This window comes from Brassica rapa, chromosome A05, assembly GCF_000309985.2.
Source record: "Brassica rapa cultivar Chiifu-401-42 chromosome A05, CAAS_Brap_v3.01, whole genome shotgun sequence".
NCBI lineage: Eukaryota > Viridiplantae > Streptophyta > Magnoliopsida > Brassicales > Brassicaceae > Brassica > Brassica rapa.
Genome location: NC_024799.2, coordinates 26,180,751 through 26,201,150, shown reverse-complemented (window position 1 = coordinate 26,201,150; position 20,400 = coordinate 26,180,751). Strand labels below are relative to the sequence as shown.

General features: G+C 33.3%; 3 protein-coding genes across 3 annotated transcripts; 2 read left to right on the top strand and 1 right to left on the bottom strand.

Moving 5' to 3' along the window:
• Window positions 1-2,924: 2,924 nt before the first annotated feature.
• Window positions 2,925-6,676, bottom strand: LOC103870678 (transcription factor bHLH62). Its single transcript, XM_009148837.3, has 8 exons — window positions 4,627-6,676; window positions 4,393-4,545; window positions 4,244-4,309; window positions 4,074-4,142; window positions 3,888-3,959; window positions 3,562-3,765; window positions 3,365-3,467; window positions 2,925-3,279 (listed from the first exon to the last, which is right to left on the bottom strand). The coding sequence occupies exons 1-8, from the start codon at window positions 5,248-5,250 to the stop codon at window positions 3,236-3,238; spliced, it is 1,335 nt and encodes a 444-aa protein (XP_009147085.1). The 5' UTR covers window positions 5,251-6,676; the 3' UTR covers window positions 2,925-3,235.
• A 2,406-nt stretch (window positions 6,677-9,082) lies between these two features.
• LOC103870677 lies at window positions 9,083-10,320 on the top strand. The gene has a single exon (XM_009148836.3). The coding sequence runs from the start codon at window positions 9,269-9,271 to the stop codon at window positions 10,169-10,171; it is 903 nt and encodes a 300-aa protein (XP_009147084.1). The 5' UTR covers window positions 9,083-9,268; the 3' UTR covers window positions 10,172-10,320.
• Window positions 10,321-17,752: 7,432 nt separating this feature from the next.
• On the top strand, window positions 17,753-19,926 carry LOC103870676 (U-box domain-containing protein 9). The gene is made up of 2 exons (XM_009148835.3): window positions 17,753-18,228; window positions 18,595-19,926. The coding sequence occupies exons 1-2, from the start codon at window positions 17,938-17,940 to the stop codon at window positions 19,690-19,692; spliced, it is 1,389 nt and encodes a 462-aa protein (XP_009147083.1). The 5' UTR covers window positions 17,753-17,937; the 3' UTR covers window positions 19,693-19,926.
• The last annotated feature ends 474 nt before the right edge of the window (window positions 19,927-20,400 follow it).

Below are 20,400 nucleotides of genomic sequence, written 5' to 3'. Positions count from 1 at the left end.
TTTAGGGAGTATTATGAAGTTTTACTAAATTAAGTGACAAAAAATTAAAACGATGCCCTTGTACCATGAAAATGAGTTTAATATACATTAATACAAATGTAGAATGTGTTTAGAAATTTAAAAACAACCTCAAATATCATATGCTTCATTATTAGAGCATTTACCAAAAAATTCAGTATTTTCGTAAGGGTTAACCCACAGATTTTGAGAAATATTCAAAAATATTAAAATTATATCTTAATGCATAGTTGCATCCTTCACTAACATATGATGAAGGTCAAAGAGGTTTGGAACCCTTTTTTCTCCGTTTTTCTAGAGAATAGCGATTAGTCCACCAATTTAGGGAGTATTATGAAGTTTTACTAAATTAATTGACAAAAAGATTAAAACGATGCCATGTACCATGAAAATGAGTTTAATACACGTTAATACAAATGTAGAATGTGTTTAGAAATTTTAAAAAACTCCAAAGATCATATGCTTCATTATTAGAGCATTTACCGAAAAATTCAGTATTTTTGTAGGGGTTAGCCCATAGATTTTGAGAAAAATTCAAAAATATGAAAAATCTGTTTTAATGCATAGTTGCATCCTTCACCAATATATTATTTAGGTCAAAGAGGTTTGGAACTTTTGTTGTCTTCGTTTTTCTAGAGAATAGCGATTTTATAGTTGTTAGTCCACCAATTTAGGAAGTATTATGAAGTTTTACTAAATTAATTGACAAAAAATTAAAACGATGACCATGTACCATGAAAGAGAGTTTAATATACATTAATACAAATGTAGAATGTGTTTAGAAATTTTAAAACAACCCCAAAGATCATATGCTTCATTATTAGAGCAATTACCGAAAAATTCAGTATTTTCGTAGGGGTTAGCCCATAGATTTTGAGAAAAATTCAAAAGTATGAAAAATCTGTTTTAATGCATAGTTGCATCCTTCACCAACATATGATGAAGGTCAAAGAGGTTTGGAACCATTTTTGTCTTCGTTTTTCTAGAGAATAGCGATTTTATAGTGGTTAGTCCACCAATTTAGGGAGTATTATGAAGTTTTACTAAATTAAGTGACAAAAAATTAAAACGATGCCTTTGTATCATGAAAATGAGTTTAATATACATTAATACAAATGTAGAATGTGTTTAGAAATTTTAAAACAACCCCAAAGATCATAGGCTTCATTATTAGAGCATTTACCGAAAAATTCAGTATTTTCGTAGGGGTGTTAGCCCATAGATTTTGAGAAAAACTCAAAAATATAAAAAATCTGTTTTAATGCATAGTTGCATCCTTCACCAAGATATGATGAAGGTCAAAGAGGTTTGGAACCATTTTTGTCTCCGTTTTTCTAGAGAATAGTGATTTTATAGTGGTTAGTCCACCAATTTAGGGAGTATTATGAAGTTTTACTAAATTAAGTGACAAAAAATTAAAACGATGCCCATATACCATACAAATGAGTTTAATATACATTAATACAAATGTAGAATGTATTTAGAAATTTTTAAAAAACCCCAAAGATCATATGCTTCATTATTAGAGCATTTACCGAAAAAATTAGTATTTTCGTAGGGGTTAGCCCATATACTAAACTTTCAACCGTTTATAGTTTGATAATATTTTCATATTTAAAAATGATTTTTCTGAATATTCATGTTATCTTCACAAAAATGAAGAAATTTATTAGTTTTATTAAAGCTAACCTGACTTCACGATATCAGTATTGATTGTTCAAGATTTTGAAAATTATTTATTTAGATATTATACTTTTATATACTTTTCACTTAAAACGAATCAATACTATTGAAAAGGAAAGAGTTTTAAAAAATCTAATATAAAAAAGTTGTTGGAGTTATGTATAACTATTTATTATTTTTCTGATAATAGATTAATCATTCTAAACATACAATATTTTAAATATTTTTAACAGATCTTAATATTATTTCTTATGATACCTTTACTCAGAAAAATATTTCATCAACCATGTTTTCGTACAATAACGTTAAAAATTTATATCAAAAGGTTGTTGGACCTGATATGGACGTAATGGGTCCACATCTGTTCGAGTATTTAAGATTCTAAAAGAATTTGAAATATATGAAAAATCTGAAAAATATCCGAAACACGAAAAGTATTTGAAACTCCAAACAAATACCAAAAAAATTCAAAAACCTAAAATTTTATAATCTTATTCAAAATCTGACACGATGAACTGAAAAATACCCAAAATTTTATCCAAACACCCAATTTTTTTTTTTAATTTGAAAAATTTACCTGAATTCAAAACTCTAATCGTAAGCCAAAAACTTAAAAACAATATCTATAATACCGGAAACATATTCGGAATATCCAAATATACCTAATAAACACATATTTATGATCGGGTCTAGGGTAGGACCCGGACTCAAACAAAGACCTGCGGGTCAAAAAAAATCCAATATGTTATCTTCTCTGGACCTGAACTAAACCTATAATTTTGGGTCGGTTCGGTTTGTTTTTTTGATCCGGATATAATTCTCATGTCAAAAAGAAACTTACGTAAAAATGTACATATAAAATCTCAAATAAACTAATTTGTAGATTATATAGCTGTTAAAAATTATGTTTTTCGATATAATAAAACTTTGTATTATAATATAATCCAACAACCCCGCGCTTTCCAAGCGCGGATCAAAATCTAGTAACAGGTTATTATAACATAACTACTTAAATTAAATTTTAATTTTTGAAATAGTAAACCACTCAGTAATAGACACATGTTAAAAGGAGTTTTCATGAATTTCTCGAAAGTTTTCAAATGATAAATTCTCATGACAAACACTCATCTCTATCACTTGGAGTTTTATCAATGGACATGCTCTTTTGGTGGAAGTTAATAGATTAAATTATAGCCATAGTATAGTGGGGTTAAGACTTACAATGATAGTAAACCCAACAAGAAAAAAACGTAAAAGAATGCGATAATAATAAGAACTAATAATAACAGCGGGTGACAACACAAGACAATTGAGCCCCACGAATGAATCGGAGCATAAAACCAAAACAAGGGCACACAAAAAAAGAAGATGTTGTTTGATATACATGAAGATGATTACAGAAACGAATTTGCAAATGGTGTGGTCCAATTTAAGCTTCTCGTTATGTACACCCATCAATCCTTTTCTTACTTTCTATCCATTGAGATCTTTAACTGAACTCCAATACTATTATGTAAATGCAAATAATGGTTGATCAAAGTTCAGCTTTCATGTGTGATGGTACTTGGTTTGATGGACCTGCATAGTACAAAACTCCACGTCTCAAATTATAGCCTTTCATATAAAACGAAACTGAAAATAATATATTGGTTAACTATCGAACCTTGAAAACTAGTTGAATGAACTTGGTTCGGTTCACGGATTTGGTTTTGTGCCAACCCCATATGAATAATGCTATGTAAATCATCTTCAGAAAATGTTGAAAACTGAAAACAAAATAATGATAAGATCAAGATTGTTGCAAATGGAAATATGAGGATCTAAATGTTAAACAAAGAAAGTGTTAAAAGAATTAAAGACCTGAGAAATAGAGTCTGTGAAATGGGCAAGTGTTGGTAACCGAGTAGTGAAGCTTCTACTTTCCGAAGTTTCCATAGGGTTAATTATGTTATTGGAAGAATCATTTGGGTTCAATTGTAAAGTATGACTATGATGATCAGCCAATAAGATATGAGATGAAGATTCTAACTGAGGTACTTGCTGATTGTTGCTTGAAGGAAATATCTGTCAGACAACAGAACAATATAGACACACACGATTGGTTAAGAAAGTAATTATTGTTATTAATAATTGTCAATTATAATTTCTTTATTAAACGTTATTTTCAATTTGTGACGGTGACTTACATCCTTTGACATGAGAGCGTCCATGTTAAAATCCAGCCTGGTGTTCACTGACGATAACTTCATTGACAAGAACTGCCATTTATTAAACAATTAAAGAAAAGTTTTCGTAATCGTGTAGTGATATAAAAAAGTGATTATGAAATAATGGAAAGAGTTTAAAGCGGACCAATGATCTAGTGGAATTACCTCAACTTGTCGTTGTAATGATTGGACATAGTTTATAATTTCATCCAACATCAGTGCTTTCCCAGTAACCTTTTTTCATAAAGAAAATAATTTAATCACACAACTAAACCACCACAAACGAATTAACTAATGATTAATCAAATTAACCAATCAATGAAAATTGCTCTCACCTTGTTGCATCCAGGGACGAGTTCTTGAAGCAGCTTCATTCTCTCGCTTATCTTCTCTCTTCGAACCTTTAAAAATGAAAATAACATGTAAAAAATGATTAGTCTTAACTAATAAGTACATAAACAGATCACTTCAGTAAGAAAAATACTCGTTCTGCGAGACTGTGACTATCGGTGGCTTGGCCACGTCGAGCTCTGACATGGATGAAGTCTTTGTACGGATCAAGAGACTTCGTGTTCTCTCCATTTTCTTGTGATTTTTTGCTTCTCTTTGAATCAGAATCTTCCTTCCCTTCAACTTCCTAAAACATAATAATAATAAAAATTCACATTTTGAAAATATTCTGAATATAAATGTTTTAATTTTTATATAAATTATGAACCTTTGATAAATTAGGAGATGGGGAAGCTGTGGAGGGAGAATGCTCCTTGGATTTGGCTTTTCTTTTCCGGGAAGATTCACCGGAGGATTCGCCGGCGGGAGGCTTGAGAGCTGAGTTGCTCGAGACACGTGTCAGCTCCCCGTTGATTGACGCTGTTTCAGCAACGGGTCCGTTGGTTCTTCTGCCGTTAAAGCTACGGCTTCCCAAACACGAGAACCTCGCGGCTCTCTCTGCGAATCTCGAATCGCCGGAAAACGCATCCAACGGCGGAGAGCTCATCACCGGAGTTGCGTAACAAGAGCCGGAGCCGTTTCCGAAGCTCGCCGGAGCTCCGTAGATATCGCCGATGTTTCCCAAATTACCTACGAGCTCTCTGATGACGTAATTCTCTCCGGCTCCTCCGCCGGAGAAGTTAGGTTCCGACGGCGGAGACACGAGTGAGCTCAGAGTTGACTTTTCTACAAAAAAGCAATCACGCGGAACATTGCGAGAGATACTCTGCTCCAGTGGATGAGTCTCCATTGAAGCCCAGTTTAGCATCGCCGGAGGAGAAGAAGAAGACAGTGACGTCATCTCAGACGGATGAGAAAGTACTCCTGCGTTCATAAACAGCTCGTTGTCCATTGAGCTCAAACTCTTTGTGTAATGAAATAAAACTAAGCGTACAGATCTTAATTCAGATTAAAAAGAACTCTTATAATCAAATGTGATTTAATTAAACAAAGATCAGAGAGAGTCAGAGAGACAATAAAGTTGGCAATTTTCCAAAAGCGAAGAACAGAGGAAGAGGGGGAGCTCATTAAAGACAGTAATGAAGGGTTTATATAGTTGTTTTAATAGTTTTTATTAATATAAAACATAAATGAGTTTCGTATAAATGGAAATAAAGTTTTAGAATTAAAGTAAGTAGAATTTTCTGTGTGTTGGGCCGTAACGGGTGGAATTCGTGGGTTAGGAGGAGAGAATTTGCTTACGTTAAACGATATGAATCTCTATTGAAAGTTTAATTAGTTGCCGACAGAACAATCTGAACTATTTCTAACAAACTAGTTTTTGACGAATGTGTTTGTTCCCCTGTCGAAGATCCTTAACCATCGCCGGGTCTTTTGTTAATTTGTACGTGTTGAAATGTTTTTTTGATGCTCCAAAAGCTTGTGATCAAATCAAAGAATATAAACCCTTCATTACAAAACGTACTCATTTACCTTTTTCTAACTAAAACGATGTTATATTGTTTAGGAAAAGATGGCAAATTTTAAATATATATACGTTTAATATATTTTGTTCTCTTCAGAAAGCATGCATATACGTTATCCTTAGGCAAAAACTAAAAATCTATGAACACTCTGAACATAACACAACTGGATCGGGTCTCATATAATGTTCCAAGCCTTACGTCACGCATGATGAAACGAAATGCTCCCGAGTCCAATCTCGATTGTTTAGCAACGTGGGCGCATCTGTAAGAGTCTGATGTCCACTGGTCTGGTAATCAGCTGGATCTTGAACTTCTAAGCCCATTAATAAATTAAATGGGTTCCAATACTCGTTTTTTTTGTTAAAAGGATTTAAGGGCTCGTTGTGAAGCCATACAAAACTTAAATCGTGATAGTGTATATGTATGCTCAATGATCTACAAGTACAAGAAGTGACATTCGAAAATGAATTAACAAATCGTCACTAATTAGATAAAATCAAAATATCATGATAATATATAACATACGAAAACACACACAAACATATACCCAATGTTTCTAAGGTAGCCAACAGCTATTGGGTTTGTTGTAGATAAGATAAGAGCTACTTTTGACTTTGTTTAAACTTGAGGTTTTTAGAGAACATGGTTTTCTAATTATATTCGCTCCTTCCATGATTAAGGTGTTTTGTTTTAGTTTTGTTTTGCGTATGTACATTTTAGTAAATTATAATTTATAAACAACACGAATTACGAAATATGCTTTTCTTATTGACTCGTTGGAAGACTCTTTTGTGCATTATTGAATATCAGTCCCTAATAATTTATACTTAAAACAGCAGAATGTTCACGACCAGCATTGAAAATTAGGAATATGAGTTATGAAATACTAATAACTCCTTGACTCTTGGCATCCATATAAGCTTTCAATAATTTACAAATACATAATATAGGTCATATTTAAATTGCAATAGTACCGCAGCCTGCATGGAACAACGAGCATAGACATTCATAGAAAAACAACTTGTCACGTTATTGTTATTACAAAGTATTATTATATATTGTCACTTGTTCCTTACCTCATTTAGAGAACTCTTCGTACCTACCAAATTCCAACTTTTTCTTCCCGTAAATTTAATAAATTTGATCGAAGTTGTGGTTCTCTTTAGCTCTAACATCAACCGTCGAACAAACAAATACATTTTTTCTCTTTTTGTAACTAACAAATACATATTGAAATCCTCATCTTTAATTTTTTTTTCTAATATATCAGTTGGGCAAACCCCTGAATGTGCTTTTATTTAGTCAAGTGTACCTTGTGTTACAGTTTGATTTAGATTAAGAAAATAAAAACTCGAATCAGCATTCACGTTTTTTTTTTGGATCAAACATCATTCACGTTAAAATATATATCGATAAATGGGTGAACAATCGTCTGACCTAAGTAGGATTATTTTTGTGCTCGTTGTTTATGATGCCTTCATAATTAAACTCGCGAGTCTTAACCTCCGAAGAGTCTAAGACATTGTTTTCTAATACCATCGTCTGATATCCACCAGCAAAGAGCGAGTCTTTGATTTAATTGACCGGTTATCAATTTGAACCATAATACAATTATTTAATAATGCTTGGGCTGAACGATATTATTCGCATATTAGAAGTATATAGTAATAACTACATTAAGAAGAAGACGCTGCTACACCTTTCCCTTTCATGAAGAGGCAAAAGAAATGGATTAAAGAGGATAGGGAGACAAAGGTGAAAGGCTCCATGGCCCTACGCTTCCGTTCTCAATCATCTATCTCCTATCTCTCCAGACCTAAATTGACCCTACCATTTTCATATTCCCGTTTTTCTCTCTATCACGTGTCCTCTTTTCCTCTAAAGTCATTTCTCTGGATAATTCTTTTTCATATTATCATACAATCTCTTTGTAAATATTTTTAGCGACAAACTGATTATTTTATCACAACCCGTCTTTTTTATGTGGGAGTGAAAGAAAAAACCTGAATGCAAGACGAATCTGGCAGTTTCTAAAAGTTACCGTATTAACCAGTAAAACCTAAATTACACATATGAGATTAGTATTTTTTTATGTTTTTACTAATTCTTATATTCCCATGCGTTATAGAGTTATTATTGATTCGGAATTATCGATCCACTTATTGATAAATAAAAAAATGGTATCTCAAACTTAATTCTCTTATAACTCGTTTTGATTAATTTATTTTAATTAAAAAAAAACTTTTTAGTTTTTTTTTTTCTAATCAAATCGAATCAGGCGAACCATTAGCATGTAGTTGTTGCTTCTACTAATTAAAATACAAATTAACCACATAAATATTTGTTTCATATTTTCTAGTTGATAGTTTATGTTCAATATGTATGCATTAGTGCATTATGTGAGTCTGTACAAATTAAGACAATGGTTAAAAGATTAAACTACCATATATTAAACAAATAATAATTCCATATTTAAATACTACACGAACGCGTGATATATCATATATGTAAGGTTTTCGTAACGTGTTGTATTATTTCGCGGCTCTTTATCTTATTGCTTAGTTTATTAGTAAAATTTTACAACTCGCAAACGCAAATATAATTATGGTTAGGCTTTTTGCTTGGCAAATTAAATTAAATTTTCCTTCTTGGTCGAGAGTGTATCAGGACGCAGTGCAAGTTGTAACGTGTGGATTTCAAATCAGGATAAGCATCTTTTTCCTTTTTTGGTGTAAATGTTAAAAGATAAGCATCTTGATACAACAAAGTAAACCAGTTCCGTAAACGTGAAAAATATATCTTATACCCTATACGGCTGTTAAACCAACATCGAACATTGACGTACAATAGTTGATGAAATGCCCATTTTTTAACGTATCATCTTTTTAAGAGAACTGTTAGTCAGTTATAATTAACGTATAAACTTGCCAAACTACATAGCCAAAAATGTTGTTGCTAATCAATACTTCACCACTAGAGAAAGAAATTATTTTTTCTGAAGGTTAGGAAAAACGACAATATGGATATTTTGACTTAAATAATATGCATGAAATCCTTTGAGGTGAAAAGTGTAAAAAGTTCTAATATCAAACAAACCAGTTGAGATATGCCATTCTTTGCCTAACCAATTGGGCCAAAAGTCGTTACCAGGAAATGGTATATCCAACCAGTACGTGTCTACTTATAATATTTACTTGGATTTAATTAGTTCCTAATATTCGCTTGTTATAAACTAATATAAATAAGTCCTATAAATAACTAGCTTCTCTTCGAATATTCGGAGCCCAACTCCTATTCCTCTTCACGCATTTTTAGCTCTAGTTCTCTCCTTTTATAAAAGACACCCTTTGCCTCTGTCTACCTCTTCTTCAAACCTAATATTTTCATTTCCTCTAGAGTAACTTTTGTTTTGTTTTTGAACACATTCAGAGGTTTAGTAAGAAAATGGGTTTCTCTAGAGCAAAACGTGTCACCGATCCACTAGCCGATGAGGCTAAGGCTCGTCTCGTTGGGTGCAGCTTCAGCAGCGGCAGCGAACACACCGGCGACGGTATCGACGACTACGACGATGATTCCCCTTGTCTTTCCTATCTAGTCCAAGGGTTCTTGGAAGACGAAGCTAACCAGGACGGTGACAAGGAGCCACGCTGGTGCGAGAGCGACTCGGAATCAGACTCAGACTCTGACTCGGAGCGAGTCGAGCTCCCTGACTTTGCGGAAGATATTGTTAAAATTCTGAGGAACTCTCTTAGCGAAGACAATTACGGACGCATGGTGCTGTTTCATGTCGCGAGAGCTATGGAAATGCTGCCGCCTCTGGGATCTGATCAAGAACAGCGTGCCGTTTTGCGACGTAAGGTCATGTCCTTTCTTAGAGGGTTCGGACACAATGCGGCGATCTGCAAAACGAAATGGAAATCCTCCGGCGGCCTCACCGCAGGGAACCATGAGTTTATCGACGTCGTTTACACTCCCGCCGCCGCCACCTCGCATCAGACCGTACGTTACATCGTAGATTTGGACTTCGCGTCGCGGTTTCAGATCGCTAGACCGACGGCACAGTACTCGCGTGTGCTTCAGTCGCTTCCGGCGGTTTTTGTCGGGAGAGGGGATGATCTGAAGCAGATCTTACGTCTCGTGTGCGAGGCGGCGAGGTTGTCGCTTAGGAGCCGTGGCCTCACGCTTCCGCCGTGGAGAAAGAATCGTTATATGCAGACGCGGTGGCTAGGTTCTTACAAACGCACCGTGAACTTAACGCCTTCGTCTGCCGCCGTTAACACCGTCATGTGTCGTGCCGTTGGTTTCGATAACGCCGTCGGTGACCGTCTATTTGTCCGGACTCGATAATTTAAAGAATAGAGCCACGTGTCCTGTTTTGATTCGTAATTTTCCTTAATCCTAGAGAATAATTATTCATTATTTAAAATTTCTTGTTAATAAAAAAAATGCGAGACAAAACAAGTAAATGAAAGCCAGAAAAATCCAGATTTTACGTAGAAGCAAAAGTATTATACGCGGAAAATGAGCGTCGTACTGAAATCACAAATGTTGCAAGCAATTAGTGTGTGACAAGGACCTATAGAAACCAGATAAGGTTTTTTAACTTTTAACTGAACGAGAGACAGAACTGGATGTAGTTCAGTGAAAAGACAGATCTAATGGACGTGAAGATTAATGTAGAGGATAACATATTATATTAATTATATGTCAACGTGGCATGGACACGTTAATACGTAGTTATCGCGTACATTGAATGTGACTTGGCGTGAAGAAGTCACGTCCAGGTCTAGGCGCATGGGTCTGTCGTGTAGTATCGACCACACCTGATAAAAGCCAGAGAAGATCGAACAAAAGTAGGATAAAAATTGGAGCACGTGGAATAAGATAAGGTTTATCTATATTTTTATATTTATTCGAATATTCGGTTTTTCTTTTTCAGACCACATTTTATTACCCACAAGTCCACAACTGACGAACCCTTGTGTCTGGATATTATTACGATTTACATCCATCGTTAATAGTTAACACGATTTTAAAATACCCCGATGGTCCACTTATGCATTAATAAATCACTAGATTTGTTTTAAAATACTCAGATGGTCCACATATAAGATGTGATGCTGCAAATCGAATTGTATACTTCCCAAGAAAGATTTTAGGAGGTCTAAAAGATCACGACTCATGAGCGGAACGAGTCATTCCATTTTGGTCGTAATTGATCTCATCTGCTCCATGATAATAAATTTAATGTTTATTGACCTAGCTAGTCAAATTTTCAAACGCCGCTGAGAACTAATATTTTATATATTACGTTGAACTATACATATTTACATGATATACTATCACGTTGGTGAAACTTTTTTATTTGATACATTCTTAGTGTCTGATTGGTGAACACATAAGCGTAAAACGGAGTAAAACTATTTACGCTGGGCCCATTATATCTAGAGTAAAAAATAATTTGTTCTCATTTCATGTGTTTTAGTTTTTTTTCCAACGCAACTCTTTTCTCCACTAATAGAAGGTGGAAAATATATCGCCCATGGGATCCATATAATTTTACCTTTCTTTTTGATTTCATCCTTTTACTCCACTTTACTCTAATAATGAGCTTTAACCTAATTATCAACCGAATAACTTAACTATTCCCTATATATGACAAATCTGGTATCAACGATGAATAAAATATGTATTTATTTTAATTGACCAATTTTCAACAATCATTAGTTTTTGTTTTCTTACAGTTAATTTTTTCAGTGTGTGAAAAGTGTTCCCCCCCCCCCACCCCCCCGATTATCAACCGATTAACTTAACTATTCCCTTATATATGACAAATTTGGTGTCAACGATGAATAAAATATGTATTTATTTTAATGACCAATTTTCAACAATCATTCGTTTTTGTTTTCTTACGGTTAATTTTTTCAGTGTGTGAAAAGTGTTCCCCCCCCCCCCCCCCCCCTCAAAATAACTCTCTAGCTTGAGAGCTGAGATCTAACTTTGCTTATTGTTTTGATTTCCCAAAGAAGCAAATGATACAGTAAAGCTTAGCGGTATAGAATGAACTGAGATTCTCTGATAGATACCTAAGATCTAGTGATGATGATGTTCATATCTACAGGTTTTTGAGATTGCTGAAATAATATGGTAAATGCATAGGGTTTAGTTGATTTTCTTAGCTATTTCAGTAATCTTACAACCTAAACAAAATATGATGGATAATAAACAGAATTTCTAATAAACAACCCCCTTATAACTGAAATTAGAACCGTATATGTAAATACAAAGTTGGTGAAAAATAAGTAAACATTTTCATAAGAAATTTCCTACCATGCACATAGAAACATTTAGTTATACGTTCTCTACTTAAAATTTCTGATATTTCCACCAATTACGTGAATACACTCTTTACGTAAAAAATAATGAATATAAGTATACATTCTTCTCGGTTATCTACCTTTTAAAGACATAAACATCAGAATACGTTAGGTTATGTGTGTGACCAGAAAAAGGAAAAAGACGAATAAAGAAAAAATAGGAATATAAAATAAAAGAATTGGCCCTTGGAGAAGGATAGAGAATTTGAAGTGGCCCAATGAATGAAGGGGCAGTCAAGCTGTGGGGTCTCTCACCTCTCCACGTTTTTTATTTTCCAATTGTCTCTTCGTTTCGGCTCGCCTTCTTTTACAATTTTTCTGGCTCTCCTTTATTTAATTCTAATGATTCTCTTGGGAAGCAAACGAAAGAGTGATAGTTATACATATAATTTGTTCTACGTCAACAAAATATGGAGCATTTTTTTCTCTTAAAAAGTCAATGTTAAACAATTTGCACTCAACACTTATACAAGCCACAGCCAAAACCGACTAGCAATAATGTTCAAAAAAAGTTATAACTAGTAAACACTAATTGAATTTTCATTTTAACAGTCTACAAAATAGTTCTTTGTTATATAGTTTTAGTACTCTATCTATTTCAAATTAGTTGATGTTTAAGGTTTTCAAACATCTATTAAAATTATCAATTTTTACTCATTTTTGCATTAATTAAAGCTATTTCAATCTATAAAAAAACATACAATAGAATACAAATGGACAAAATAACATTAAAAGTTTGCATAGAAATTTAAAAATAACATTTAAATAAATATAAAAAATAAAATCTTAAAACATTAATGAACTGAAACAGAGAAATTAATAGCTAAGAAACATAAGTTGTCTTCTGCTATGTCCTCAACTTAGATATTGATAATATGATATACTGAGTTAAGAATTAAACTTATTATAATTATAGGAAAATGGCTCCGTGTATGCAAACTGCAAAGTTCAAATAGTTCGGAGAAAACTTTTTATACCCTTGTTAAACATTTAAGTGTACAAAAAGTTCCCATGTAAACTAAATAGGTTTAGATCAGCTCATATATTTTATTTTAAGGCAAACATAAATATTATATACGAATAAAACAAGCTATAATTATACAAGAATGTTTTCTGGAGGAATGAGGCTATGAGGAGATTAATTATATGCGAAACATTAACATACACATACATACTCGAGTTAAATTCTGATCATTAAGTTGTGAGGTTTTTTAATTTGTCTTCCAATCACTTGAAGGAGTCAAGTGGGTTCTCCTAAAAATGGGCAAAATGAGAACAGTATATAGGGTTTGCTTCAACTAGCAAACGGGCCTATTTTACATCCCCCATTTAGGGCTTTCTAATCACCCAGAGTATACGGATATCGTTTTTATGGATCGTTTGGTTGCTTAGATTCTGACTTCAAACCCCACTAATTTATTTGTCCGGAGACTCTTCACTCCATTTATGTATAGATTCATATATTAGTCTTCTTTCAACATGGTGTTGGTCAGATTTTGAATCGTAGTCATTCGAATGTAATTTGTTCACTCTCTACAGGGCTCTCATATGACAATCATGTAAGCGTACGGTATCCACGATAAGTTTTGAAACCAATTCTCATTTATCTGTGATACACGAGGGATACCCTATTTGTAAAGAATATGCTGATTAATGAATGCAAGTTTACCCAACTCTATAGAGTATGAAACATGTTACGGTTCTTTAGATACTTTTAATTCTTAGATAAAAATTTAATTTTATTTCAAAAATATCGCAACAAACGAACTGATAACAAAAGCTTTATAGGTTGGTTGTAAAAAGAGGAGGAAACAAAACAAAAACATATGGGTTGTTGGAAAGAAAAGCACGTGTCAAATGGGCCTCCTTTATGTATGTTCCACATAACATAATAGTATGACAATGATATTGAATTTTCTCTCAATTATTGGTCTTGTCTTATATCTCACAACACTTCAATTGGTTTCCAAGTACGTCCAATTCCAATTAATGGTCTTCTATATTGATGTATGTTTGTGACAAATTTATAAAATTTTCGGCTTTTGAAGTATACATGGACTTACAAATCACTAATACACCGGTCAAAAAGAGTTTTGTTTAAACTTCTCGTCGTGATCGTGTTTAAGACCTTCAAAGACAATATGGATATTAATTTTCTTATAAAGAATATTGAATACCCATCAGTTACGACGTGCATTCAGTATTTAATATCTAATTCAACTGTAGATCTTCAGAATGAACTATCAAAATTTTACACGGACGCTTCCTATTGAATCATCAATCATTATGAACTCGTTGATTGTTCAACATATACGGAATATCAACATTCCCCCGACAATGGCGAGGAACTATCGGAGTTCAAGAATAGAAAAACTACAAATATATGTCAAAAAGTACAAATATTTTGCTACATGAAACAACATAAAGACATCTAGAAGTGTAAGTAAATGCATATGTTCATATATACAGTACGTGTCTTTTTATATATCATACTAGGTTAAGACCCGCGCCATGCGCGGGATAAAAATTATATATATATATATTATTTTATATATTATATGTTTATAACATATTATGAAATAATAAATATATATTGAATAGTTAAAAAGTCATTATCTACTACTTATATAATTAAATTGGTGCGAACATATAAATAAATTTTATAAATCGAAAAAAATATTTTTTCTATTTGATATGATATATAATTAAATTTAAATGATAGTAACATATATATGGTATATTTTAATATTAATATTTATTAGATGATGCTTTTTGCTCATATTTTTTTTTATCATTTGTATCTGTTATATCAAAAAGTCTAAATTAGTGATAACAAAATTTTCACTGTGAGATTAATGGTTTAAGTAATTTATAATATTTTAAGAAATTAAGATGTCAATATTTTTTCAAATTTTTCATCAAAAAAATGTTCAAAGTAAATTTCAAAATTAAGATATTTATGTATTTTTATATGACATATAGTTTAATTTAAAATGATACATATATTTATATATCTTTTATTTTGATACTTATTAAATGAGACTTTCAATTTATATTATTTTTTAATTATTTGTATCATGTCATAACAAAAGTTTTAAATCATAGATCACAAAATTTGAATGTGAAACTTTTAACAGTTTTAGTAATTTATACTCGTTTTTGAAAATTCAAAAAAAAATATATATATATATATAAATTTTAATTTTTATTATATGGTTACTATGATTGTTTAATTTATTTTAATAGCTTAAAATTAAACAAATATAATTATAATACACACTTATTTTTATCAAATTTTTATTATTCAAGATCATTAATTGTCATATATACTTTAGCCACATTAGGCAATTCTATAATCTTATTTAAGAAAATAATGAAGCACATTAATAATGTAATTAATAATGTATTTATTGTGGTTTAATAAAAAGCTTATTATATATCTAGATGGACCAACATATTTCTCTAAGGATTCTAAGAATCATTCTAGTGATGACACATGGCTACAAAAAAATGTTGCAATGCTTCTCAAATAATATATAGGGGATGTGCAATATTATTATCAGTAATTTTTATACTTGTTCATCAATACTTTTGCATTCCATTATGCAAACAATTGCAATTGTCCAGAATTTCTACTGTATAAAATGGTTAAAATCTCATCTTGTAGATTTACATTATACGCATAGTACAGAGCTATTTGTATAGTATAGGATAGTTGTACAAATAGCTACACATACATTTTAAAACTTCTTGTTCCGGTGTGCAAGAGATTCAGCTACTTTGTTACCAACCAATGTTCTAGATAGGAGCGTTGTTATCACTCACAAATAAAACAAAAATAATAATGTCAGAAAGCAAAGGTGGCTCCGCAAGCAGGAAAAAAAGAGAAGAAGACAGTACGAAGATGATAAGGGCATTGGATATTGACACGTAGTGGCTAATTGGTGATTTATGACCAGCACTCCAACTAGGCAGTTGTAAGATTCTCTGTGTTTGGAGATGAGTGGTTCCCACTCCTCTGAAACACGTAATTATATATTCATACACGTTTCTAATTTCAGTAGATCAGCTTCAGTTGGAACCTAACATCACTGTTCTAACCTTGATTCTTTCTTTTCACGGACGTCGATCACCTGCCTTCTTACCGGCATAGAATGGTTGAATAATTGAAAAGTAAAATTATTCAAGAATACACATTAAATTTTAATGCGAAAATTTAAGTTTTCTAATTAATACAACCTAAAGTGGTAAGATATAAGTATATAACAATCGTAGCGAAAAACATTCAGTTTTCGTCGCAAGTAACTTGGTTTGAAACATTAGTAGAATTTGGAAAACTTTCGCTGTTTCGTAGTTTGGTGGAAATTGTTGTTTTTGGTCACATGGAAGTTTTGACTTTGCTTTCGACGGTGTCATCTTGTTCCGTAATAGAATGTTACTAAAGATGGTGCAAAACGAAATCTTGAGAAAGAAGTTAACTGCAAAGACCTTAGCGGTCTTAGTCAACGTTCTTACATCCACACATCGAAAGCTATAATAAAACTCGTTTCTTTTCTATTTTCACATCTCTTTTTTATCAACACACAACAAACACAGTGGGTGGCAAAAAACGGCAGGGGTAAAAGGGTCAAAAACGAAATAGAGTGTGAGAGAGTGTCAGAGCGATGAAAGAGTACAATGGAATCCACGCGGAAAGACAGCTGTTCCCATGTTGCCATGTTGGAATAACTCTATGGGTCCCATTACTTGACTCTTCTTCTACACCATCCAGAGACGCCAAGCTCTTTCTTTCGCCTCTCTCAATCTTTAAACTTCTTCGCCGCCTTCACCGCCTCTCTATTCAATAATTTTAGTACATTCTTTATTGATACATTCATTCAACCTACACATTTTCGTAGTACTATATACTGTATTACTCTATAAATGATGGTGGGGAAAAGAAAATCTTATAGGTCTATCCACGAATTTTAACATCACGCATATGGTTTAAAAAAAAAAATGAATCTGTAACTTTAGTCAATAAACGGGAAACAGGACTTCATAAATAATTATATACAAAATCACTCTCTAAAAATAATACAAAATATGCAATCAGGCCAACAAATAGTGATTTAAAATCAAATTAACGACGATGTGGTCGTCATATTGTTAAGTTTAGAATAAATGAGACCGTGACTGGTTTTAATATAAGTTTGAACCCTTATTTCTTAAAACCTCTACAATTTTAACAAAGGCTATCGTATTTAATGTGAATCCCCACAGTCTTGTTTAGATATCTCCATCTTTGTTCATGCTCTCCACGTTAGGTATTAAAGACATGGCTTAGTATTTGTGTTTCTTTGTCAAAAAATGAAATAAATAGCGAGGAATAATTAGAACTACAAATAACGTGGAATGTAAGTTTATGAGAGACTATTCGTGTCGGCTGTAGTTTGACACCTTAGTCACGACGTGCTACATTATTAAAACTCTTAAATTTAAAATTTTCAATTACTAATAATAACTATGCATAAATAATGACGTGTTCTAATTCGGTGCAGTCCACAATTTTTATAGTGGCACTACACTACAACAACACTCCTTCTCTTCTCTCCTCTCCTCTCCTCCTCATATATTTATTATTACTACTCTCTCTCTATCACAAAAAGAAATATCAATGAGAGAATTTAATTCAAACAATTAAACAACATAATCCGAGAAAAGTTTGGTGAGTACCCGGCGGTGGATCCGACGGAGATGGCAAAGACCGATGCATTCGATTCGGATCCGACGGCGATTGCCAAAGCTAAGGAACTGAAGCGTGAGATGAAGAAGCTTCTGATGAACATGGAGGAAGAAGATGGTTTGAGCGTTCAGACAATCGATCATTTGCAAGAGGCTTTGTCCGCGTTTAAACAAGCGACGATGAGGAAAATGGCGAGATCTTCTTCTTTAGAGATGCTCGAGACGGTCTCTTGTCCTGAGGAGTTTCGCTGTCCTTTGTCCAAAGAACTCATGCGTGATCCTGTTGTTTTGGCCTCTGGTCAGGTTAGTGACGTCACATTCTGATTAGGTTCTGTCGGCAAGAACCAAAAAAAAACTTTTAATTGAATTATTGTTAGTTTGAACCTATTAATATTCATACATAATCGAATTAGAAATTAAAATTGAATTGACATTTTACATTTTTATGTGTTTGATATAATATTCATACAAATGGAATTATAAATGAAAGATGAATTGAATTTTACATTTTTATGTATGTGTTTGATAATATTCATACAAATCGAATTAGAAATGAAAATTGAATTGAAATTTTACATTTTTGTTTGTTTGATAATATTCATACAAATCGAATTATAAATGAAAATTGAATTGAAATTTTACATTTTTTATGTGTGTTTATTTTTGCAGACATATGATAAGTTATTCATACAGAAGTGGTTAAGCTCAGGGAACAGAACATGTCCCAAGACACAGCAAGTTCTGCCTCACACGGCTTTAACTCCTAATCTCTTAATCCGTGATATGATCTCTAAATGGTGCAAGACAGTTGGGTTAGAGACGACGACGTATCAATCCAGCCTTGTAGACGAGGAGAAAGCTGTGACTAGATCAGACCGTGAGATATTCAACTCCTTGCTCTGTAAACTCTCCTCTTCGAACCTTCAAGATCAAAAGTCTGCTGCGAAGGAGCTGAGACGTCTGACCAAGAAAGGCACCGAGTTCCGAGCCCTTTTCGGGGAGTCTTCAGACAACATCACCCGCTTGGTGAACCCTTTGTTGTTACATGGGTCTACCTTGAACCAAGACGAGCAACTTCAAGAAGACGTGATCACAACGTTGCTGAACGTTTCCATACATGATGACAGCAACAAGAAGCTCGTCTGCGAAAACGCTAACGTGATCCCTCTCTTGATCGATGCGTTGAGGCGTGGGACGGTAGCAACCAGAAGCAATGCTGCTGCTACTGTCTTCACTTTCTCCGCCCTCGATTCGAACAAAGCGCTCATAGGCAAATCCGGAATCTTGAAACCGCTTATCGATCTTTTAGAAGAAGGGAATCCATCAGCTATCAAGGACGCAGCCGCAGCGATCTTCACTCTCTGTATTGCTCATGAGAACAGGAGTAGAGCGGTTAAGGACGGTGCTATTAAGGTGTTAGGTAAGAAGATCTCGGATGGGTTGTATGTGGACGAGCTTTTAGCTATACTAGCGATGCTTGTTACTCACTGGAAGGCTGTGGAGGAGCTAGGCGAGCTCGGTGGGGTTACTTGGCTGCTGAGGATCACCAGAGAGAGTGAATGCAAGCGTAACAAGGAGAACGCGATTGTGATTCTGCATACTATATGTTTCAGCGACAGGACAAAGTGGAAGGAGATCAAAGAAGAGGAGAGTAGTCACGGAACGATAACAAAGCTTGCGCGTGAAGGAACCTCTAGGGCGCAGAGGAAAGCAAATGGGATCTTGGATAGGCTGAGGAAAGCTATGAATCTTACTCACACAGCTTGAGAGAATATGATTCTACAATCTGCAATGTAAATTATCTACACTCCATGTTTTTTTTTTAATTTGGTTTTAAGAATTTTTGTAAATTATTCTCATCTCTAGGATTTGAATAATATAATATATATATGGTTTTCCGTATATGAGGTTGTAAGTAGAAGAAACCTGTGTGAATAGTTTTTTTTCTTCCGTTTGATGTTTTCTTCTTTTGAGGAATCAATAAAACCAATGTTGGCATTATTCAGGAGTGAATTGGTTTGGTCAACAAGTAACTGTGTAGCTTTCTGTCTTGTTTTTGTATGAATTGAATACGAAAGTATTAAACTACATAGAAAGGCTGTCATGTCGTGTTCTTCACAACACGCTAAACTAGAAAAAAAAATCAATATTATTCCACTCTCTCTGGACAAAAGAGTTTATTACAGAGTCACGAGTTTCCATTATTTATCATGTAATGTAATGTGATCTCTATAGCCTAACTATATATAGATAAGTACAACTGCATCATAATTTACCAAGGAAATATACCAAAATTTGTTATTCAGAATTATACGTCAAATATTATAAAAGTTGAAAAGGCATGTGTGAAAGCAATGATAAAATCACATGTACTTGGTGGTGTGTTAGATTGCTTGGAAGTTAGGATTGAATCACAACATTGTCACAACTCGTGATTCGTAATAATTAGGGGTGGATAGATCTGAAGAAAGCTGG

Coding starts and splice junctions, on each gene's coding strand:
- LOC103870676 (XM_009148835.3), top strand. CDS start 17,938: ATGGCAAAGACCGATGCATTCGATTCGGATCCGACGGCGATTGCCAAA. Junction 18,229..18,594: donor TTGTTTTGGCCTCTGGTCAG/GTTAGTGACGTC, acceptor TTATTTTTGCAG/ACATATGATAAGTTATTCAT.
- LOC103870678 (XM_009148837.3), bottom strand. CDS start 5,250: ATGGACAACGAGCTGTTTATGAACGCAGGAGTACTTTCTCATCCGTCT. Junction 4,546..4,626: donor CATCTCCTAATTTATCAAAG/GTTCATAATTTA, acceptor ATTATGTTTTAG/GAAGTTGAAGGGAAGGAAGA. Junction 3,960..4,073: donor CATTACAACGACAAGTTGAG/GTAATTCCACTA, acceptor AATAAATGGCAG/TTCTTGTCAATGAAGTTATC.
- LOC103870677 (XM_009148836.3), top strand. CDS start 9,269: ATGGGTTTCTCTAGAGCAAAACGTGTCACCGATCCACTAGCCGATGAG.